Raw genomic sequence first — 24,685 nt, forward strand, 5'->3', positions numbered from 1 at the left:
TGCTTCTTTTTGAGATTTCCTTGAAAAAAACAGGATCAGAGAAAAATTGGCAGGTTTTGAAGTTTGAGTTGTCCTGAGGTTGGATGAGACTAGGCCTAGTAGAATGTCGTCGATCTAAGACTAGGTGAAGCACCGGAGATTCGGATCCATTAACTTCTCAAGGAAGTTTGGACTCAGAAAATTTTGATATGATTTTCTCTGAGTACTTATATTCAGCGGCGGCTCCCTTCCGTTTTATCTGTATCATGCTGAGCCCGTGATACTTGATTGAGGAAACGCTGTGTTGCTGCAAAATTTTGAGACCTGAGCTGCTATAGAGGCAGGGTTGACTCTTTGTGTGTTAAATGTAATATTTGTGTCAAAAAATTCAGAGCTTGTGATATAAAATTGCTGTGCAAAAATACTTGTTATTCCAATGGCTTCTCTAACCCCCGGAGTACTTACAAAGCTGCTACAGAATATGGAAACTGAAGAAGATACAGGCAGTGAGAAGAGGTCCCCACTCTTGCAGGTTGTGAGTATAACGCCTATGCTTTCAGGGCAGGATCTCTGGCCTAACAAGGGGTTCTTCTTGAAAGTCTCTGATTCATCTCATGCCACAAATGTAATTCTCCCTCAAGAGTATGATGAGTTGATTTTATGTGATAAATTGCAACTGGGACAGTTTATATATGTGCAGAAATTTGAGTTAGCATCACCTGTTCCCATTCTTCGAGGCCTCAGACCCCTTCCCGGTAGGCACCCTTGCATTGGCAATCCAAAAGATCTTGTCATCACATCAAGGTCCTCAGATCTTCTCACGCCTCCAAATTTAAATTTACCTACAAAAATGGAAGATTCAAATAGTTGTAGAGAAAAGCCACCGGAGAAAAGGCGTTCTTCAAGTGCATCCAGAGTTGGTGCTAAAGAAAGGACATGTAGAAAGGAAATATTCCGATCAAGACCCTCATCTCCAATTAAGAAGGGTGACATCGAAAAAAAAACATCTGATGTTATAGCAGAGCTTGCTAACGTCAGCATTACATGTGTTGATGACGAAAGTGATTCCGATAGTTCCAGGTCATCGTGTTCTTTGAGACCAAAAGCACCAAGGAGGAGTTGGGACAGGGGAACAGAAGCAAGGATTAAAGAAAGGAGAGGAGCTCAAGTTACCAAAAACAAAGCAAGACCCATTCTTCGTACCAGAAGTGCTGATGTGAGTATTTTTCTTCTCTTGCTCTCCATATGTTTTTTATCCTTACCAGTACATAATATATATGAGTTCGTAAGTGCTGTTCATTTGAAGCTTCAATGGGAGCATTTGGTGGTTATTTTGTCATCCATTTGAGTTGTTTGCTAGGATTGATGGAAATTATATCTTTTAATGATAGTAATCATATTCAACCTTGTGAAATCCTCCTATTTGACATGATTTTCTTTTTACTTGCATGAACAGATTCTTCCTAGTCACTATGCTCAAATTGATGCCAGTGGTTCCAAACATGATCCTTCAGATTCAATAAGAAAATTAGAGATCACTGAACAAGTTGTAAAGAATGAGAGTAAACAATCACCTCAAGCTCAGAATGCTTCTGTGAGTTATTTTTTATATAACTTTAAATGTGAATATCTATACAAATCTATCGTTGGAAAGTCTTAATTAGGGTGCAGTGTGATATCTTCTGCTAATGTTTCTCTTTTGTTTTCTTTTCCATTTTGAGTGGGCCTTACCTTTCTATGGCACCTAAAGATATTTTTTTTCTTTTTTTTTCCCTTTTCCCCCTTCTCTTTTGAGCTTAAAAAGAATGGCTCGAGTCAGTATGCTTCCGATGCTAGCTGTATACCCAAAAATGAGAGCCCAAATTACACGTCAGTGAGAAAAACAGACACACAACCAGCTTTGAAAGTGTTCATTACTTCCACTAAGAGGAAATTGGAAATAGCAAGTAAACCATGTTCAGAGACCTCCACTGATACTCTGTCTTCCAGTCCAGCAAGTGGCACTCCAATTGAAAGGAAGCGGATTGAAAATAGTGTGGCATGGCATTCTCTTTCATCTAGCATAGCCAAGCTTGGCAAGGTCATATTCTTCTCTTTTACTTGCTGTCATGAATAAATATATACTTGCAAAGCTTAAAATAGAGACATTTAATTCTGGGCAATAGAAAAAATAATGATAAACATATGTGCTTTTCCATATTTTTCAGGAAGTTTTGAGGCAAAAAGATGTGGCTCTCCTTGCTGCTGTGGAGGCTTTACAAGAGGCAGCGGCCGCACAAAGAATGATTAGATGCCTGAGGTGAATAAATGACATGAGTTTTTAGTGGTTCTTTATGATTGTTGATTTCAGTGGCAAATTATAAGCATGATTCTTTCTCTGATGTTTAACTTTTTGTGGTCTAGGAACACGAGACTTATATAGATAGCTTAGTTGTTTAATTTACTCCAATTCTGTTTGCAATTGGTGAAATGTTTATTCCAGTTAGGTTATGGAAACTTTTGACTCCGATATGATATGTGTGAGGTGCTCCATTGATAGTCATGCTAGTTGTTCCATCCTGCTAATAAACATTGTATGGAGTTTCTTTTTCCACTGAAAATTTTGATGAATCACAATGCAAGTTACCCAGCCAGTGTCGTAAAACATGTGAAAGCCTTGTTAATTTGAGTGAGTTGAGCAGTTCATTCATACATAGGAAGCAACTCAAAAATGTGGATGACAATCAGAAGAAAGAAAATCTATGTTTTTATTGCTGCACTGGTTCTTTATTGAATAACTCCCTTTCCTCTTTCCTGCGAGCTCTATGCAACTAATTGAACTTATCCACCCAACTTATCTCCCAAGTAGACTTGTTAATTATCTTCTTAGTGCACAACTACAGATTTGCTGCCATGAGGTAAGTGTTTAATGAAGGCATGTCCATTGAACTTCCATGACAAAAAATTAAAAAAATAAGTGATCGGCCACTTTGCATTATAAGCTGCTAGATTGGAGCATCTTATTACGCAATGAGGATCTCATCGCTCTTATTCTTCAATTATTATTATTAAAATTTTCAAAATATGGTTTACTCTGTATGTACCTGAAGGTTTCAGTTTGATTAAAGAGATTGTGCTATCTTAGTGCAACTGCTTAGTTCTATTAAGTTGATGCTCCTAATAGCAGACTTTGATTTTGAATGTGTTGTTAGCTAGCATGTTATTCTTTGATTAAGTTATACCAGCTAATACGTCGATTGTATTTTCAGTAGGAACTGCATTTACATTGTGCTTTGATTCGCTTTTCTAAAGATACCTCTTTTATCATGAATCTAACTTTTGTTATCTTTCCCAGCATATTCTCAGAGCTCCAGTATCATAAGGAAGATGGATCCTGTTACTCAATTGTAGAGAAGTTTTTGGATCTGCATGAGGATTTGATGCAGGCCAGAGTAGTCACTCAATCATTAATAAAAATTGGTCCATTAAGAACATCTGATTGTGAATCATCTACACCATGCTCAATCATGGAAGCAGTTAAAGTTGCACGTCAAAGAAAGAAAAATGCTGATTCATGGGTTAAAGCAGCTGTGGCTTCTGATCTTTCTCCCTTTCCTCCTCTCGCAGGACCCCCAAGTAAATCCAATGCAGCTCCCACAACTGTAAGGCGGGCTGGCATGAGGAGAAAACCAAATGGTACTTGTGTGGTTAGTAGATGCAAGAAAGACACTGAAACTCGGGTGGGACCTACATTACTGAGGGAAAACATGGAGTGGATAAAGGGTAGTAGTCTTGTTGTGTCATCTGACCTAGGGGATAACTTGCAGACTGAGTGCAGGAGATGGTTTTTTCATTATGTTGAGAAGTTCTTAGATGATGTTAAGGACAGAGTTGCTTCAAATGAGAAAGATACTCAGATTCCTGGGGTTATGTGTCTGATTAAGAGAGTTGATAGTTGGTTACATGTGAGTGCTGATGTCAATGGTACAACATCAAAGGATGGTCTTCAGGGGGATGAAGAAAAAGAAGTACGAGGAAGAATGCAAAATAAAATTTATGACATTCTCTTAGAGCACACAGAATCCACCAGGAACGCCATGGAGGACTCTTACACATCTAATGCTGAGGATCTGGAGAAAGAGAAGCAGATCATCGATGGATTCTCACAGGACAACTCTTGAGTGCATTGTTCCGGTAGAGGTAAACCCACTTAAGAGTTGCTGGATATCCTTTCTGTCTTACTTTGTTACTTCATGATTTAATTTTCTATGGGTAGAAAGAAGATCAGTGACCTGTTAGGAAAAATCATAAAAATAAATTACTGATCAGTGATTTCTGTAAAATAAACTGATATATAATTAGTTCAACTTGTGCTATTAAATGTTGTCGTTGTTTTTCCAGTAGTGTGGAGAGGATGCTAAGTTGGTTGTCAATAATATTGCTTGCTTCAATGGCTGTAGTATCACTGGATTCAAAACATGAAATGGACAGGAAGTTGTTGATTGTTAAATTTCAGCTGATTCTTCTCAAAATGACTACCTGAAGTTAAAAGTCCTCTTTTCAACAAATAAACATAGGAATTTTTCAAACCCAAAATGATGTGAGACTATTTGATCCCACAGCCACTCTCACAAAACAAATAACCTAAAATTTGGTACATATGTACAACAACAACATGGTGTAATGGTTTATCCACCAACACTGACTTTCAAAGTAGTTGAGAATGCCTTCTTGATGCCATTTTAATCATAACTCAACCAAAACTTCAGTTAAGTCAAAGTCTCGACAGGACTAGGACATAAAGCATTTCAAATGCCACAAGCATGAAGTACACCAAGTATCTGGCCTGCGACCATACTAATTGTATTTGAGTCTGATTTGCGACTGCAAATCAATCTGGATTTGAGTTTGGGTCATCCCGATAGCTAGATCTGATCTGTTTATACAATAATCAAATGATATGATTCACTAATAAGTTAATACTATATTTCATGTTTTTATTTTGGATATGCTGTTATATGACATGGAGCTCATTTTTTTTTTTATGTTCATAGAAAATCCATAAGATCTGGTTGACAAGCAGGATTTTGTCTTGAATGGTCAAAATAGATACGTATAGTAACCAAACCTAGTTTAAGACTATTGTTTCTAATTAGAGAAGGATCTAAATATGGTAAGATATAATATGTTATTGACATTGGACATGTAAATTTCTATTTTTTTGTGTTTTTTTCATTTCATAATGTGCTTCTCTAATTTATTATCAAGGAATAGAAATCTGTGAAATTTTGGAATAAGAGGGATTGAGAGAGGAAGAAGAGAGAAGGAAAGAGAGGGCGGCAGCAAAGGGAAAAGTCTCTCGTGTGATTATGGTTCTGGTCGACCCCTAATCACCTTATTTAGCATTTAATTACACCCTTATATATCCTTCATTACACCTAATTACATGAAATTTACACTAAATAAACTATCAAACATATTGAATAAGATAAACTTATTTCTAGGAGGTGCAAACTGTGAGAAATTACCAAACTACCCTTCTACAGTATTTTTCAACAAAATCATTTTGAATAGCGTTTATTAAGTTCATTGGCATTGTCTTAGCAGTGGATTCAGATGTAGGATAAACAACTATTGTTTGTTAAATTTCACTAAGACCTAAGTTTCACTTGAAGTAGTGTCTTCAAGTTGATAATTCATGACAACATTTAAAAACATAATTGGTTCAATTTGTGTCAACATTGTGTTAGCTTTTTTCCTCATCTATAGAATCTTATTATTGAAACTGAAGTGCCTCACCTCTCTCTCTCTCTCACACGCACTCACACATGCACACACATACATATATATAGGGTTAATCACTCTCACTGATTTGAAAAAATGCAAATTACTCAAACATTGTTTCGCTCATCCTACTAAATTATATTTATGATAGAAAAAGATAGACATAATCTCATTCTATTATTCTAATTTAACTAAAAAAATGTTTCAAATATAAAAAAAGTGGTGGATTGGGGTTTTGGCTTAATGGTTGTAGGGGAAGGGAGTTTCGTGTATGAGGTCTTTCATTCAAGTCTCTATAAGGTTTTCCAGTGAATTATGCATGTAATCAACATTTAGAGAAAACAAAAGGCCCGATCCTCTCCCTTCCTCCTAGCATTAGGATATCAGGGTGGGGAACATGGCACATCCTCCCATGCAGACCCTTCTTGAACAATGCAAAAGTTTCCTCCAACTTTCTTAATGCTTTCATAAATGAAGGTTTATCACCTTGTGAAAGGAGGGGAGAGGCCCTTCCACACCCCTTGCCTCACTCATGTGATTTTATAAATGGAGTAGGGGTGACTTCATCCTCCTCCTTCCCTTTGTTCAGGGGAGGGACTGCACCCTTCTCCTCTGCATGGCGAGGAGAGGGTCGTTCCTCCCTGCTCATCTCACCTACTATTGGGAGGAAGGGAGGGTAAGATGTAGACAATTATTTTACATTTCATGTCCATAGAAGTAAACTACTTTACACTTTCATGCCCATAGGTATACACTGTTTGTTAACCTATATTTTCTATCTTATATATTAATAAAATTGACATTGATGCATTTTAATATTATATTTATTCACATATACAAGTGTGTATCTATATACCAAGCAGAACCATTGGATCGACCCGTCCAGTTAAAACCAAATTCAATGGCCACATTGGGTCAACAACCTGGTTGAGTTTTAACATCTTATTGCTGGTCTATACTGAAGAAGTTAATATACAGGTCCACAAGTCAATATATTACTTTCACAATGCTATATTTAGAGTTCACTAATGGATCTAATGGAAGGATTATGCCTATAATTTTGTTGGTATTGTAGGAATATGTATGTATTGATTTGAAACCAAAGGACATGTAGATTTTTGTTTGACATTTTAGGGGGATATATGTGGTATTGTAAATGCTGGAGAATCTAGTGGAAGGGTTATGCCTATAATTTTGTTGGTATTGTAGGAATATGTATATTTTGATTTGAAAGCCAAGGACAAGTAGATTTTGTTTGACATTTTAGGGGATATATGTGGTTACATTGTAAATGCTGGATTGACTGTTAAATACAGATTTCTGGTATGAATAAAGTAAGGTTTTTATTACTGACTTCAGCTATACTTTAATATACTTAAACACTGAGTACAAATATCCATTATTCATTCAGTCATTTTAAGTCATCTTGCACCGGTTTCCATGAATGCCTCAAACATTCGCAGGAATTTCTCTGGACTTGGAGATTTGTTGCGTTATGAGGCCATTCTGTTAGGCATGAGAAAAGTCTTGGCAGGACTCCTGCAGAAGTGTCAGGAATTAGTTTTGGCTTCCTGAAGTTTAGATAAATCTTTATCCATGCAGTTTCTACTGTTTCCGTTATCCTGTATGTCATTTGCACATTAATGAAGCTATCCAACAATTACTCTGACCATGTCAGCCAGACTTCGCCATGAAAGAGAACTGATGCATAGACAAGAGACATAAGAATCCCCTCAATACGGCATCAAACAATTCCAGAACAGGCCTTGAAATGAAAAAAAGCTTTAGCAATGTTGAATCAACTGAGTATTGGAATTGTGGAGGCCTCCACAGGGAGGAACTAAGCTTGCTTAATCTGATTCGGTGCAATGAGTTGTCATATTGAAGACTTCACAAGGTCGTAGCTGCTAGTCATCATGCTGAGACAGGGGCCAGGAGTCTGTGTTACGGGCAGTGAGCACAGTAATTGGCACCTGTATTGACTGACACTTATGAATGATTAAGAATATAAAAGCAGAACGCTTAGTAAGGAGTGTAAGGTTCAGGTAACAACAGAAGCTCTGAAAGGAGGGCTAATGCTTGAAGGTCCTCAGTGAGTTGGGAAGAGGTCCATTTATGTACATGTTCGTTCTGTCCACCATCCTGTAAAATTTGAGATGGGTATATCTTACCCAGATGTTCATAATTGATTTGATTTGATTTGATTGCTTGGTGAATCCGTCTATTGTCCTTATTAGGACAGCAGGTATACCCTCTCAGACAACCTGAACCATTTAATGTTTCAGCCACAATGGGATTTGGACATGTGAGTGATGACTCTCGTATGCATCCTACAGTATAAAATTTTCAGTAGGCAGACCAACCACAAGTTATGAATCAACAATCTAATGCAAACACTGTAATCCGTAGTGAGTTTGACAAGACACTGATAATATAATTCATGTGTTAGCTTCTATCTCAGTGTGGGATTCGGAATCAAGACACAAGTTTAAGAGCTTCTATCTCTATGACAGCGGTTGGGGACAAAGGAGAAAAAGGACTTAGCTACTGTGGCTTATTGACCCTATCCAAGAAAGGTACCATGGACACCCGGTATAATAAGATCACATGTTGCACCCTTTGTAGACAAAATTTTCTATGGCAATCCTGTGCCATGAAATGCCAGATCATGAAAAACCTTGAGCATAGACAGTAAAATCACAAGAGATTTGAAGTAACTCCGAAGTAGGAAAAAAAAAAAGGCATAGACAGTTCAGTGGCAAGAGAGCAACATCTGTAAAAATAATTACTGTTATAAATGAAAAATACATGCATGTACATACGAAACATTCAAAAAAAGGTGCACTTGGCAGGCTTCATCATTTATAAACTGAAGATATCTGTCTGAACATCACCCCAGTAATGGACCAAATTCTATAAGAATAACAGTTGTGGATCATCCTGCCATGACATGGTAGCTCAATCCAAGAAGTTCTTGCTGGTTCATACCAGACTTCATGCAACAAGCTGTCTTCTACCTTAGCCTGCTTTTATGACAAACTAATGCTCTTGAGTCTTGTTATCTTTTGCACCTTTGTCCTGCAAAAGAAAATATGACCATTAAAGACAAGGTTCAAAGGTCCTAGTACTCATTTGAACATAATTTAAATAATTTTTTATAAAATAGTATACTTATTAAATGGCGCAAGTGCTGGTAGATTAGAGCTCAAATGATTTTTTGAATGATAAACCCTTTACCCTGGTGAGACTTAAACCCAAGACCTCACACTAGAAACCCCAACCCTCCTGTATGACTGTTGAGCCAAAGCCCCAAGTCACAATTGTAAACCAAATTATAACACAACGTAACATCAAAACATCAACTACATGTAATGAAGAACACAAAGAATATGATGCTGACACTTAATAAGCTACAACTAAATTCCTTCCGGTTCAAGCGAAACTTATTGTGCATTGAGCATCTAGAGAAACAAGGGTCAGAATGTAACATGTACTAAAGGTTTCATTTCCCAAAATACATGACTTGATTCTAAATGTTTGACATAATCATACGAGTGGGCCTCTAGAGTGGGTTGCCAGAAAATTTTGAAAACACATTAAGAAAAGATGTACTAGTTTTCTTTCAAAAATCTCTTTAGATTGGCAAAGCATGAAACAAATAAGTTTCCCAACCAAGAAAATATATAGTACATGGAGGTAACGTGGCAGTCTTGAGGGAGGAAGACCTTTCTCATTCCCTATGGATGTCCCAATCTGCCCCATGGCAGGAATGTGTATGGAAGACAAACGTCTAGGTGAAAATTCCACTTCGGACAAAAGGAAGGCCTAAAAAGTTCCATGACAATGTTTCCATGACAGGACTTAAAAGAACACCTATTTTCAAATCTACCTAGAGGGAATATATAAGCTTAAGAAAAATATCTTCAAGAACCAATAAGTGTCTAAAGAGTATAAAATACTCATAAAAAGTGTATACTATGAACACAAGTTTACTGAGATGTAACCCTCAGTGGCTGTTCTGAAGAAAAAACAAAAAATCCTGAGTGTATTGGCCTTTTCATCTGTAGCCCTAAAAAGGGTTTTTAAATACAGAGTTGGTTTCCACCACTTGAGCACATGTATATTGTTTAAAGACTCCAATAAACAGGTAAATAGCCATCTTTCAACAATAATATCACTGGCAGTGGGTGAAAGCACTTGGAACACTGAGTATCCCAAATCAGACAGGTCTTTGAGATTTGAAACATGTTTTGAAGAATCCAAAACTTAATGCCTCAAATAAGATGTTACCTGGTAGCAGAACCACAAAGAAGTAAATGTTGGCAGATACCCTTTTTTTCTTTTTTGGTGTTCCTATTACAATGGGTGTAACCCTTTACCCCTGAGTCCACTGAGACTAAAACTTGATAGCTTATTCTAGAAATTCCCCTGGAGACCACCGAACTGCAGCTAAGTCTCACATTCCCTTCCTGTTGTTCATTGTTTATTCTATAAACTCTAGTTTAAATGTTTTTATGTCCTTTGTCTACTCATTTTTTCAAAATCACTATAACATCTTCATCCTCTAAGATTAATGAAAAAATTGTGACCTAATTGATATGTGAAAATATCCCAGAACTCATGAAGGGAATGAGAGAATATTCCATTACTTAAGTTGTGGATCTAAATGCAATCAAGTTATTAGGTGCAATTAAATGTAAAAAGATTGAGACGCTACACCTATATCAAATAATCCTCTAGAAGTATCTATAGGCTCTCATCATGATTCAAAGGAAAACAAAAAAAAAAACGATTGTCCATGTTTCTACACAAAACCTCTTCTTCAACTCCACTCCTATGTGAATGCAACTGGCAAATTTCCTGGATTAAACTGAAACAATACTTTATGCTGTCACAGTTCAGCGACTGCAGCAAAGGATAAATAATCCATAATTGGTTGGTCATCTATTAATTCCCCGACCACAATGACAGATAGAAGTTTTTTTTCCTTTAAAACTGTTGACAGATAAAAGTTTATTCATTCAATGTTTTCCTGAATATGTATTTGAGTTCGATAAACGTCGACCAACCCACCTTTCCAGTTAGGCCTTCAGCAGATGTAACTTGGTAACACTTACGCATGAGCATCTCCTCTTCCACCTTGAGAACAAAAAGAAGGGAATTCATTAACCTCAACCAGTTAAAGAAAATAACATAAGAAAACGCAAGAAAAGATGCACAACAACAACCTGAAGCGTATGCAGCTCATGCGACAATGACCTATATGCCTCCATAAGAAGTTCTCTCTGTTTCTCCAAATGCCTGCAGGTTATGTTACACTTTGTCAAATTCTGCTATGGTTGAAAACATTATTTCATCGCAAATAAAGGGCAGGTACTGCATTGAAAAGAGGGACGATAACTAAAAGCAACCATTGATATATGTAAGAGACCAAACTTACTTGTACATGTCCGCGGAGTGATGCGCGTCCATTTCTCTACTGGATGAAAGATGATCGCAGCAGTAAAGCACGACTAGATGGTCGTAGTAGGAACGAGCAGGGGACACAACCCTGTGAGAAGAAACAGAGGAGCTAACCAATACAGAGAAGAGAACGAAACCTACAGGACTTTTAACAAAGGAAAAAAACGAATGACGGGCGATGGTCGTAGTAGGGACGAGCAGCGGACACAACCCTATGAGAAGAAACAGAGGAGCCAACCAATACTGAGAAGAACGAAACCTACAGGATTTTTGACAAAGGAAAAAACACGAATGACGGGCGAGTTCAGTTTCTCCAGAGAAAGTGGTGTAAAACGTTAATCAACCTGGAAAGTTGGAGTCGAATTAGGGGTGGCTTCTAAACGAGTTTGATTCGGTATCTCTCCCGCTCGAGATCCGGAATCGGTTCGTGTAAATTAACTAGTGCTCCCCCGAATATCGGCTTGGATCAACGACTCACGAGCCGGCTCGTTAACGAGCTGAGTCGGGTGCAGGAGAACGGGAGCGAAAGCAAGAGGGGGAAAAATTCTTCCTCTCCTCGTCACCGCTGAACCCCTCTGTCATGGACAACTGCTCACCGGTCGCCTTTGTCACCGACAGTTCGATTTCTTCCTTCACTTGCCTTCGCCTCTATTTCCATTGTTAGCGCCTCTGTCGCACGACGCCGTAACCCCTTTCCTCCGCATCATCTCGGTTGAATACTTGTTCAAGGGAAATAAAATCCCCGCCCCCCCCCCCCCCCCCCCAAGATGATTTCCCACGTACAAGATCTTAAAGTTAAAAAATAAAATAAAATTCCTTAAACTCTCCTTCCTCATGGCTATTGAAGAACTTGAAAATACATTTTAGTATAAATAAGTTTTTTGGGACTATTAGTGTCTCATGTTTTTTATAAATATTTTTTTAATTGAAAATTCTTATTAAAAAATCATATAATTTTCTAAGTAAGATTTTTCTGTTAAGATGGGCTAGAAAACCGTATAGAAATTTTTTGAATAAGTATTTGACAGTTGATGCTGTAATACTTTTAGCATGAGGCAATTTTTATTGCAATTTTGTGTTTGATATTTTATTTGATTAAAAATTTATCAATAAGTATAGTAATATATTAGAGTGATTATTGATTTTTATTTATTTCCCTAGAAGAGGCATTAAGAGGTTCATTTAACTTTCCTAAGAAAATTTTAAAATATTTCTTGTAATTTTCTAATAAGTCACTAATAGTAATAGGATATTATTTAAAGTTTTTTTTAGAAATATGTATCATAAGAAAAATATTTATAGTTTTTCCTAGAATATAAGTTTCAACCAGGGGCACTAAGGAGACCATCGTAAATTTATGGCTAGATTAAAAAATTACAAAACAAGCTAGACAACATTTGGAGTAAAACAAATTAATATTGGTGTGTTTTAATCCATTATTGAAATTCAATCTTGAACCTCCCTATCATTCTTTTTTTTTTAAAATGTATGCATAATTTTATATATAATTTATTTGACATATATTTTATATAGAGTATTAAATGTAGGTTAAGCTCGAACTCGGGTAGAGTTTGAGCTTGAACTCAATTAAAATTATTAGGCTCGAGTTCGATTACAATTTTAGGTTGGAGGCTAGGGTCAGCTCGAGCTCGAGTTCAAAATATTAAAATCAAGCTCGACTTAAACAAGGTTCGGACTCAGCTGGATTCGATGCCACCCTTATGCCCAATTTTAAGTAGAGGTCATTCCCAATTTTATGTAAAATGTATGCATAATTTTATATACAATTTATTTAACATGTATTTTTTGAAAAATTTTAAATGTATCTTGAAGCTCGAGTTCGGCTCGAACTCAGTTAAAATTATTATGCTCGAGCTCGATAACAATTTTAGGCTCGAGCCTAGGCTCGACTCGATCTCGAGTTCGAAATATTTAAATCAAGCTCGACTCGAATATAGGCAGATTCGGGCTCGGCTCGGCTCGGCTCGATGCCACCCCTAAGTGGAATTCACTTCGCCCAGACAAAGTGAATCACAGGATTGTTTTTGAATAAAACGATGAAATGTAAAATTCTACTTCTCAAGTTGGATTTCACATTCCATCATTAATTGCCTTCGTGAGTTTGTACATTGCTTGCTCCTTCATTCTCTTTTGATCTTCTTTCTTTTTTTATTTTATTTTTATTTTTATTTTTATTATTTCATAATTTATAATTAGATTGACTGAAAATTTTAGAATTATTACTATTGCTTAATCATACTAAGTAATTATGAATTTAATTTATTTTTATCAAAACTTAAATTACTCTATTTAATTCAAATTTTACTTTTACCAAAATAAAATTAATTTAATTATCTTAAAAATTATTATATATCTATTTTTTAATTATGCTTATTTGATCAAATACATTTTTTTTATTATTCATTAATTTGTATATAAATTAATTACATTTTTATGATTGTTTGCAAATAAAGCAATTACAAATTTAGTTCATAATAAAATATTTAATTATTTTTAATTAAAAATATTTTATCAATTTAATTTCCTTATTTAATTTAATTTTTCTTAAGTAAATTAATTTTTTATGTAATAAATCTTAATTTAATTCTAGATTATCTTTAAGATTCAAATTTATGTTATCAAATTAGAAACTATTTATAATCAGAGTAGTTAATAGCATATTTGTTTTAACTAATTAAAATACTTATAATTTATAATAACTGATAATAGTATGCATACCCTCTTTTCTTAGCTATTTTTATCATAAATCTATTTTATTAATAAATTCCGTCTGCAGTTATCATAATGTAATACTATCACAAAAATCTACATTCTATTATACTTTCTATAGGCCACGTTAACATAAAAGAGTATATTCTCTACGAAAAATAAGTCACCGAAGGAATTTACTTTCAATTTCTCTTTTCAGTGGTGATCTATATTCTAAGTCCACTAACTAGGGGTGGCACCAAGCTAAACCGCCTCGAAAAAAATTCGGTTCAATTTAGTTTTTACTTGAATCCACCTTTAACTCAAACTTGAAATAATACTCGTTAAGAGTATATTCTCTAAGAAAAATAAGTCACCGCAGGAATTTACTTTCAATTTCTCTTTTCAGTGGTGATCTATTTTCTAAGTCCACTAACTAGGGGTGGCACCAAATAAACCGGCTAAAAAAAATTTGGTTCAATTTAGTTTTTACTTAAATTTACCTCTAATTCAAACTTGAAAAAAGGCTCGTTTATAACAAGTTAAACTTAAGATTTTCTAAACTTGACTTGTTAGCTCATAAGTCAACTTTTAGCATAATTTTTTTTTATAAAAATACCTTTTACTCTAATTGTTTTTGTCAATTCTTGGTCAATTGTTACTCTTATTAACCTCACACCTCAAAGACGATCGATCGTTTGACCTATTTAGGTCCCTCAACATCTAATATTGTTGTTTGCTAGTAAAATAAATATTATTAATGAAGTTGTTTGTTCTTTTCTTTTAAGTTTATTAAATTAGTTATTATACTTAGTATCCTCTATTGCAAAGTTTTAGAATTTTCTGTAATACTTTTCAGTTCAATGGTACTAGTTATCACAATATTCCCTTTATTTATTTTTATAATTTTTTTATTTTTAAAATTTTAAATTTAAGTTGTAACTCGAACCCGGCTGGAACTAGGGTTCATACTCGGTTAAAAAGTTTAGACTCGAATTTGATTCTAATTTTAGGTTCGAGACTGAACTTAAAATATTCAGATTAAACGAACATATGAAGTTCGAGGTTGGTTCAGCTGAATGAAAACCCTGGCACTAACCCCAATATCTGATACGCGTCGGCCTTTCGGAAACACAATGTATGTTGGGTTTCGGAAAAAAACTGATCTCGCTGGGTGTGGGTTTAAACACGCCCCTTGCAAACTCCCCTGACTTACCCATCTCTGGCTTCTTCACTTGCTCGCTTCCATACCCAGAGAAAAATCAGCTCGATCTGGGCGACCTGACTGGATTTCACTCTCGCTGAATCGGGTCCTGTTGCCTGCATCAAGTTATCAAGTTCTGAATCCAACGGCTCAGAGTTACAAAAAGCAACCAAGCACTAAAGAGCTCTATTATGTGATACGCTATGGTAGCTAACAGCAAACTCATTTGACATTATTGTAAGAAGGAATTTTTTTATTAATCTTGCAGGAAGGACTGAAAAATAATCAGCTCTTTGATTGTGAGCCAACTTCTGCTCAATAAAATCAATAATCGTAACATAACTAACAAGTTTCATGCATCTCCATTTGCTCAGTTACTAGAACAACGACCAAAGTTGGTCTCCTGATAACATATGATTGGATGGAGAACAAGGTGTGAAGAATCTACCTCACTGCATAGACCTGCAAACATTTGGAACAATACATTTATCTTGTTCTGAACAGAAGCAATAAAATGTAAATGTACAGTAATTTATTATTATTGCTTTTTTAGAGAAGGTGATTGTATTGAAAAGCCCAAAGGCAAAAAATAAAATAAAAAAAATACACGAAACATCAAACAGGAGGAGCTTTTTAGTCCAAATACCGGCTAATGATGCTTTTTGAATCCCCTTCAATCTGAAGATACGCCTAAAACCTACTACAAAAGATAATGAAGACTGCCTAAGAGCAAACAATTCAGCTGCTGTTGGATTCGAAACACCAATAAGACCGGCATAGGAGGCAAAAATCTGACCAGATGAATCTTTAAACACTCCTCCAATACCCAAATGACCAGGATTACCCAGAGAAGAACCATCGAAATTTAGTTTGTTGATGCCAAATTCAGGAGGATTCCATTCAATAAATTTTGAAGGATTAGAGCTATGAAGCCTCGCAACCTGAGCCCAAGAAGTTCTTGAATAAATCTAGAGCTTTCAGCCTAATTATTATTTGAGAGAGAACATTCTTCCCAAGATGAGAAGAAGAAAATTTCTGCTGGAAAATCCTATTGTTATGCTCGTTCCAATTAAGTCATGGAACATAGACCAAACAAACTTTCATCATTATCTTCCCAAGATTAGGAAAATAAAAACTGGAGCAAAAGGATATGAGATCAGTAATTAAAGTTGGAATGCATCTATGGAACTCAAAAAGCTGAGAAAAATAGATTCCAAATTTGCCAAGAATAGCAACAATGAAGGAGCAGATGATTAATGAGTTCCCCATCAGTGTCACATAGAGGACAAATCAGACTAGGAATACTGTGACCAGGGCAAACCAGGTTGTCACAAGTGAGACTCCTTCCATGAACGACACTCCATAAGAAGAATTTAGATTTTGGAGGCTCAGAAAAGAGTCCAAACAGTAGAAGCTGGACATGTTGATGTTGGAACAATTCAATCAGATTATAGCAAGATGAAACAGTAAAATACCAACCCATCAGGTCTCTAAATAAGTTTATCCGGTTGAGTATTTTTGAAGTAGTCCCAAGATGCTGAATATGATTACAGATTTCCAGAGCTTCAAAGTCATTAAATCACGCCAAAACATCCTCCTTCAGTCAACATTATCAAAAGATCCATCAACATATATATTTGAGATTGAAGCATTCTTATGCTGTGCTAAATTGAACAACCGATGGTATTTAATATTGAAGGAGGACTCCCCTGATCACAAGGCAGTCCAGAACTTAATGGAGTGACGAAAACCAGCATGAAACCGAGTTTTGGACGAGAACAAGGAAATTTTATACGAATATATTTCCACAAGGAGGATAGCTGGCAAGGAGGATATGTGAGAAATTCTTCTAGAAATGCACTTCTCAAAATACCAAGAAGAATCAGTAAAACCCAATTTGTGCTTTACAAAAGGGATCCAAGGAAGCCAGAGCAAGTATTAATTTGCCAACACCTCTTGGTAAGAAGAGCCTTATTCATACTTCCAATTTTACGAATACTATGATTACCATATGGTGACCTAATTTAACCAAACAAAAGTTTATTATAACATGATCCAACAAACACAAGAACATCCACTAATGGGTGGTAACACATTTCTGGAACTAGAAAAAATATTTTGGCCACTAGAAAATTCTTTGGCTTTGAGATCATGAGGGTCCATATACATTTCACTTGGGATGCCTATTTCGCTTGGATTTTTCCAAACAAGAACAACTGGTCATGTACCTAATTTACAGTAGTAGGTACCTTTATATCTCCCAACCACAAAATGTCTGGTTTATTCTTTTAGACAATGGTAATCATCTAATCAATGTGAAGTTGCAGTGTCTGGCTCATAAATTTCTTGATCTGATCCTTTCACCACTACCCTTAAGGGAAGTCTTCTCTATTTGACAGCTAGTGAAGTTTCAATTTGGGTGCATATCAAGGACCCTAACCATAAAATAACCTGCACAAGTATCTTGAGGATAAAAACAATTAAGCTGGACGCTCGACACTGTTCATTCTGTTAATCAGTCAATCAACCATGTGGAAAGGATCTCTATATGTGAACCAATTTATTGTCATTCAATTTGAAACAGAGCTAATAATACTGATAATAATACAAACTAATAAATTATCACCATTCATAATACTGATACTATTGCATAATATTTATAGTATTATGATGCAATAATATCTTTGTGCAAACTGCCATGATATTTCAGGTATTAATGTTCTAACCGACGTAATCCTTCATTAAGAAAAATGATTTTAAAGCAGATGCAGAATATAACAAGAACCAATCTAACCAAATTTACAATTTCATCAATGAGTTCTTGTGAAATGTGACAAAAAATCATGAAGAATTAAACTGTCTTTGACATAGTTCTTTCTTAAGATGAGCTCAATGAGACAAGCAATTTTGTGTGAAACAAAAGGGTAAAAACTTGTTTGACTCTGATTTAATATTATTTTTAAAACAAACTCATTTTTTATCTGTTCATTAAAACATTACCTTTTCATCAACTGAAAACTCACTTCATCATTCAGTCAACACAATTTTTTATCCTATATAAATTACACATCACCAAAACACTAGTAAGAGGCAAAACAATTCACCAACCCATCTCAACTAAAATGATCATGTTGGAAAATATGATGTAATTAGGGTGTCATTGATGTAATTAGTTTAGGGTGTCATCTATAAAGAATTTTTTGCGGCAAAGAAAATTGAAGACTTAAAATATTTTTTATTACAAGCTGAAGTTATAAACTCCAGCTGGAGGGGGAGTGTTGAAGAAAATATATGGGAAACTCTTACATGACTCTCACAGTAAGAAGTCTCACAGAGGCAGAATTAATCTAGTGGAGTCTTACAAGAGTCTCACAGAAGGGTCTCAGTATAAAGGTGTTTTAGTTATGTTAGTCTTCTATTTATGTTGAGTTGTTTAATTATGCTAGGACTTATCTTTAAGTGTTAAACTTTGGGTATAACTAGGACAAGGGTACTTTAATTATAATTGGACTCTATTACTTTCTTCTATTATAAATAGGGGCTCATAAACTAATTACATCAATGACACCCTAATTACATCATATATTCTAACGGATCACATAAGCAACACTATGGAGAGAGAAGATAGTGGACCAGTATTCTTTGAACTTGAGAAAAGGTTTACGAAATTCAAGATGTTGACCAACCTACGCTTTTTAGTGACTATTTCTATGCTTGTGAAAATATAATTACCAGCTCGTACAACCGAAAAGGCAAATTGGTCCATCCCACATAGGTAATAGAGAGATTCACAACCTAGTATAAGATCTAAGGTTAGGCCTTCCTACCCTAAGCCCGAATTTTTGAGTTTTTTTTCTTTTTTTCTTTTTGAGCAAAGGCACATAAAATACTTGCCACTTCTTCATGGTATCAAAGCAAGTTTGATGGGTCTTTACCCAAAATTATTTGCATTTTTACAGCTACAGTGAATGTCCGCAAGTTAGAGGAAGTGTTGAGGATAGTTAGTCATTCAAAACCTAGTATAAGAATTTTGGTTTGGCGTCTCCACTTGAAGCTTGTGCTTGATGTGAATGCTTTTCTTCAACAATGTTTGCTTGGCAATAGCTCCCAACATAACCGCATTATTCACACTCTAATGTGCTTTGAAAAGAACCATAAAAATCTAGAAGTACCCACATGTGAAAGAATGAAAACTCACTAAGCTTCATGCCTTGGAAAGAGCAATAGGAATGAAAACATACCATAACCTTGTGAGACAAAATAAGAGCCTCCTTCTCAAAATAAAAAAAGAAAAATAAGAGAATAAGGGCCTTCTAGCGAATCACTTCCATATGTAAGAAACCAAAAAGTCATGCAACAGTTAGAAGACTCTAAGAGGATAAAATTTCCATTACCTGCTCAATAATTGCCTTCGTTTATCTGCAGTTCAAATAAGATTCCCTTCCTCATCCGCTTTCTCATTGTAGGTGTCTTCACAAGTCGGACAAAGAATCTTCATTGATTATAGCCAGTTTTTCATGGGTGAGGTAAGGACCTTTCCAGGTGAGTGAGGAAATAGGTGCACGAGCTAGTGAAGGGGCTTTGAAAGGGGAGGAGTCATGCATTTGAAAGGTGAAGGGAAAAGAGGGGGTTTTGTGGCAGGAAACAATAACGGATCACCCATATCCTCTATCCATCTTCTTGATGTTCGATCATTTGATCATAAGAATGTCAACTGATAGTTCTCACAGAAAGCCAACCCACCTTATGAGCCTGATAAACAGTCAAAGGTAAACACTGCAGATGTGAAAACATGGATGGTTGACCTGTGTAAGTGAATCAACATCCTCGGATTAACTTTCCCACTTTCACTGAGAATCAGTCTTCTCCACAATTGCCGGTTGCTCAGGCTTATCAACAAAGTCACTTAATCTAGCATTATTTGACACAATGCCCATCTTTATCATGCCTTCCAAGATCTGAGTGGCTTCATCTGTGCAGCCTCGTTCACATAAAGCATTTACAAGCTTGTCACACATTGCAGGCTCAGCCTTAATTTTTCGCTCAACCATTTCATTGAATAATCTCAATACCTCTGGAAAGTCCCCATTCTTGCAAAGGGCATTTATGAGAGCATCATATTCTGCACCTGTCATTAATGAACCTTCAAGAAGAATCTCATTTTTCAACTTAAAAGCCTCCACCAAGTTTCCTTCTTTACAGAGAGCATTCATGACAACACAGTAAGTCACTGTGTCTGGCTTAATACCTTTACCCACCATTTCTTCAAATAACTCCAAAGATTTAGGAAAGTTTCCTATGTGGTTGTACCCATCAATCAGTGAAGTATATGTAACAGCATTTGGCATCAAATTTCTTTCCTGCATAATTTCTAACAGTTTATTTGCTTTCTCCATCTTCCCTACCTTAACAAGTCCATCAATCAAGGTTGAGTAAGTCACATGATTGGGCAGGACCCCTTTGTCTATCATAATTTGGAGTAGCTTGGTTGCTTCGTTGAGCTTACCAAATTTACAGAAACCATCAATTAAAGTGTTAAAAGAAAGTGTAGTTGCAAAGCCCTTTGGTTCCATTTTATTGAACAATTCCAGTGCTTCCTCAAAATTTCCTTCTTTACAACAACCATCAACAAGGGCATTATAGACAAAACTATCAGGTTTAATTCCCCTTGACACCATCTCATCATATAATTTAAATGCCTCATTCAGATTTCCCGATTTGCAGCACCCATCAATCAATATAGTGAATGTGACACCATTGGGTACCAAACCTTTTTTTGACACATCCTCAAACAATTCTCTTGCTCTTTCCATCTCCCCTGACTTGCATAACCCATCTATCAAAGCATTGTAGGTAACAATATTTGGATCTATACCTTTGCTAATCATCTCTTTATGAAGCTGTGCAGCTCTTTCTATGTCCCCCACCTTAGAGAACCCGAAAATCAGGGCACTATAACAGAAAACATCCGGGACCAATCCCTTATTTTGAAGTTCTGAGAATGAGACCATAGCCTCTTGCATCTTCCCAGCTTTTGAGAGTCCATGAATAAGCACAGAATATGTTTTTAAATCAGGGAGAACACCCTTCCCAAGCATAGAATGAAATACAGAAAAAGCTTCGGTTAAATTACCAGATTTGCAGTGACCATCAATAAGGGCTGTATAAATAATTTCATTTGGCACTAAGCCACGATTAAGCATCTCCTTAAAGTATTGATCAGCATCAAGCATTTCCCCAACCTTACTATGAGCATGAATGAATGCTCCATACGTAAAAGAATTAGGAAACAGTCTTCTCTTGACCATCTCTAATAAATATGATCTTGCTTCTTTCATTTTTCCTGCTTTGCAAAGGCCACTTATCAGGGTATTATAACAAATGACATCTGGAGTGACTCCTTTCCCAGTCATACTCTTGAAGAGCTCGCAAGACTCATCGACTCTCCCCTGTCTAAGGTTACCAGTAATAAGTGTTGTATAAATAACAGCATTTGGCTTCAAACCAGAAATGATCATTTCTTCTAGAACACTAGTTGCCCGGTGAAGGTCTCCACTGTGGCATAACCCGTTAATTATTACACTGTAACTTACCATATTTGGAGAAATATTTCTCTTTTTCATTTCCACAATTAGCTCATATGCTCTATCTATATTCTTATCCTGTATATGACCTTCAATAATAGTATTATATGTAAAGACATCAGGTTTGCAACCAATGTGAACCATCTCATGCAAAAGCTCCTGTGCTTTCTCCATCTTTCCCCTCCTGCAAACACCTCGGACAAGTATATTGTAAGTCAGAACATTCGGCTGAATTCCTCGCTTTAGCATCTCATCCCTAAGTTCAAAAGCATGTTCTACATCTCCTTCTTTAACAAACCCATCTATCAGAGTTGTATATGTAACGTAGTTTGGTGCAAGACCTATCTTGCACATCTCATCCAACAACTTTCTTCCTTCTATAGGTTTCCGTTGGTTACACAATCCACCCACAAGTGTAGAATAAGTAAATCCATCAGCAACTACACCCTTTTCAGCCATTTCTCTCTTCAACTCAAATGCTTCAGCAATCCCACCAGTTCGGCACAATCCTGCAATCAGAGTATTATATGTGACGGCATTTGGAGTACAACCCTTCTCCCCCATTTCTGTAAAGGTCCCTCTTGCCTCTTTTATTTTCCCAACCTTGCAAAAGGCGCTGATCAAAGTAGTGTAAGTGTAAATATCAGGTGGGATTTTTCCAAGGATCACCCCATCGTAAACCTTCCAAAACAAGCCCATCTTTTCTCTCTTCATTAAATCGTTTAGAAGAGAGTTTAAACACCTTATACTTGGTGTGAGTCCTTCATTTCCCATTACTAGCACTGAGTTTGCAGCTTCTTCCAGCATACCAATTTTCTTGTATGTATCTATCAATATATCAAACACAAGAGGGTTGGATTCTTTACAGTCTTTATAGCTATATAAGATTGAGTTCACAATAGCATCCACATGTGAATTGCCCAAGTGGGTGGCAATCATTTGCTCTAAGATACCATTTACAGGACCAAACAAACAGGCGTTACATAGATTTACAGCAAGTGTTGAAAAAGAAGTTAATGTTTGCGGAAGACCCATTTGAGACTGGGACCAGTGGAAGAAACTCAAGAGGAGTTTCGGGTCATTTACCTGTTTTTGGCGAAGGACACATTGTATCATTTCCGGGTTTAACTTTCTTGGAATGTCTGAGGAGGTCATGAGAAGCTGCCAATTGTTGTGTTGGAGGAGACTGATGATTCTCTCTGCAAAATGTTCGTCATTGCGGAGTGCATCCTTAGCGCCCTGTAATGTGGAAAAGCGTAAAGGCTTGAGTGAACGTGGACATCTTGAGGTAGCGATGCAGGCAGGGTTAGCCGGGGACAACAAGAGCCCTGAAGGTCTCGTCATTTTCCACTCCCTCCAGCAGAGAAAAAACGAGCTCTCAGGTGGAGTAAACTTTCCTAAAGGGATAACATTTCTTCGGGTTTACACCGGCAGCAAGTCCCCCACTTACCCCCTCACTCGACTTATAGCCACTTATGAAACTTCCTTATACAGTGCCCTTACGCAACCATATAAATCACTATTGATTGGTCCATCGTTTAACTCTGATGTGCTGAAACAATCCTGGAAATTATAAAAAGAAATTTTGATAAGAGTTTTGTGAAAAACAGAGAGGACGGAAACAGTACAAACAAGGTGAAAAGAAAGCTATCTTGCGAAAATTCGAACATTGGCAATTGTAGAAACCAAACCTGGAACGGTCGAAATAGATAACGGTTTCAAAATTTACGCTTTGCTCAACGATCAGAATAATCGACTGAAAATTTCAAGTATTGCTTAAATGCCAATCACAAAAGACACTTGCTCGGCCCAGACGTCGAACTTTTCTCCTTGAAATTTGTTCGGCAACTGCAAGCTTCTCTCATAGCTTTTAATATTCGAAGTGTGTTTCGACCTTTGTCGACGTCGATGATTTTTTTGGAAGCCTCAACGCTATGTCGTATACTTTGTTGCTAACTGTAAATCGTGAGGTTTCCGTGAGAATTAGCTTGTCACAAGGAACGGAGTTTCGAGACAGGTCGTCTTTGAAAGATGAGTTTTTTTAGGGATTTCACATCACTTTGTAAGGATTGAACCGGACCTAATCTTACCCGGTCCAATTACGATAGGACCGACGGGTCAGGTCCGATTCTGACACCACTGATCCACGTGGCTATCTGCCTAATGGCACTTTCTGCTTCCATCCAAAAACGGTTACTGACACAACAACATCTGTCACGCCCCATTGTCAGGTTTGTGACAACCAATTTCTTAATGTCTTACAAGTTACAGCTAATTTTCAGGTTTGTTACAATCAATTTTAGGAGCACATTCAATGAATACATTGTTTGTGTAAACAAGAGTTATATAAAGCAGGAGAGACTTAAGAACGATGAGAGTAGGGGAAAAAGAATCAAGAGTGTTTTGTCTTTCCTTTCATCTTCTTCTTCTTTTACGTTTTTGTAGAGAATTGCAAAAGAAGAGGAACATCATAGCTGTTCAAAGTTGTGATCCCATTTTTTTGCTAAGAGATTGGATTCCTGTACTGCAATCGATCCATTGGTAAGTCTTTTTCTCATTTATTCATTTGTTTAAAATGTGCAATTCTGATGCTCTCTCCATCGATATTTGAAGCCTCTTTGTTTTTTTCTTTAATGGCGCTTTTTTAAATCATTTGAACTCCATTTAAGTTCGTCTGCTCGCTTGTCACAGATAAACACTAAGGAGTCCTGAAAAGAATTTTACTGAGGCTCCGCTATTACCTGAGATATTGACAAGTTGAACTATCCAATTTTTCAAATTGAAATGCTCAACCCAACTAGTCTAGAGGCTGAACTGGTTGGGTTGAGCATTCAATTTGACAAACGTGATGGTTCAAGGTAGCAGCTGACTGGGTTGAGCATTCAATTTGAAAAACTTGAGTTCAAGTGGTTTACATCCCTGGATAGATCGAAGAAGAAGTCGAGGTCACAAATGAGCATCTCGGTAGCTTCATTCAGGGAGG

General features: G+C 36.4%; 2 protein-coding genes across 5 annotated transcripts; one reads left to right on the forward strand and one right to left on the reverse strand.

Annotated features, from left to right (window-relative positions):
* The first annotated feature begins 415 nt into the window (after window positions 1–415).
* On the forward strand, window positions 416–2,793 carry LOC137953597 (uncharacterized). Its single transcript, XM_068801034.1, has 6 exons — window positions 416–1,199; window positions 1,245–1,306; window positions 1,436–1,573; window positions 1,799–2,059; window positions 2,187–2,278; window positions 2,676–2,793. The coding sequence occupies exons 1-6, from the start codon at window positions 416–418 to the stop codon at window positions 2,791–2,793; spliced, it is 1,455 nt and encodes a 484-aa protein (XP_068657135.1).
* An 11,943-nt stretch (window positions 2,794–14,736) lies between these two features.
* LOC137953392 (pentatricopeptide repeat-containing protein At5g61990, mitochondrial) lies at window positions 14,737–23,679 on the reverse strand. Of its 4 annotated transcripts, none has more exons than XM_068800766.1 (3): window positions 23,394–23,679; window positions 19,513–23,265; window positions 14,737–15,234 (listed from the first exon to the last, which is right to left on the reverse strand). In XM_068800766.1, exon 2 carries the CDS (start codon window positions 23,044–23,046, stop codon window positions 19,966–19,968), a length of 3,081 nt encoding a protein of 1,026 aa, XP_068656867.1. In that variant the 5' UTR covers window positions 23,047–23,265; window positions 23,394–23,679; the 3' UTR covers window positions 14,737–15,234; window positions 19,513–19,965. The 4 variants fall into 4 exon arrangements, with proteins under 4 accessions (XP_068656867.1, XP_068656870.1, XP_068656868.1 ...); XM_068800769.1 differs by lacking the exon at window positions 23,394–23,679 and having other exon boundaries at window positions 19,513–22,529; window positions 22,789–22,883; XM_068800767.1 differs by lacking the exon at window positions 14,737–15,234 and adding an exon at window positions 15,411–15,580.
* Window positions 23,680–24,685: the final 1,006 nt, after the last annotated feature.

Source organism: Aristolochia californica, unplaced genomic scaffold, assembly GCF_029961685.1.
Source record: "Aristolochia californica isolate CCGP_79_NKW_82.1479 unplaced genomic scaffold, dmAriCali1.0.hap1 SCAF_16, whole genome shotgun sequence".
Lineage (NCBI taxonomy): Eukaryota > Viridiplantae > Streptophyta > Magnoliopsida > Piperales > Aristolochiaceae > Aristolochia > Aristolochia californica.

Bases quoted from the DNA above. Each gene is read 5' to 3' on its own strand.
- LOC137953597 (XM_068801034.1), top strand. From the start codon at position 416: ATGGCTTCTCTAACCCCCGGAGTACTTACAAAGCTGCTACAGAATATG. The intron at 1,200-1,244 runs GTATTTTTCTTC...TATCCTTACCAG, and splicing joins TACCAGAAGTGCTGATGTGA to TACATAATATATATGAGTTC. The intron at 1,574-1,798 runs GTGAGTTATTTT...GGCTCGAGTCAG, and splicing joins CTCAAGCTCAGAATGCTTCT to TATGCTTCCGATGCTAGCTG.
- LOC137953392 (XM_068800766.1), bottom strand. From the start codon at position 23,046: ATGACGAGACCTTCAGGGCTCTTGTTGTCCCCGGCTAACCCTGCCTGC.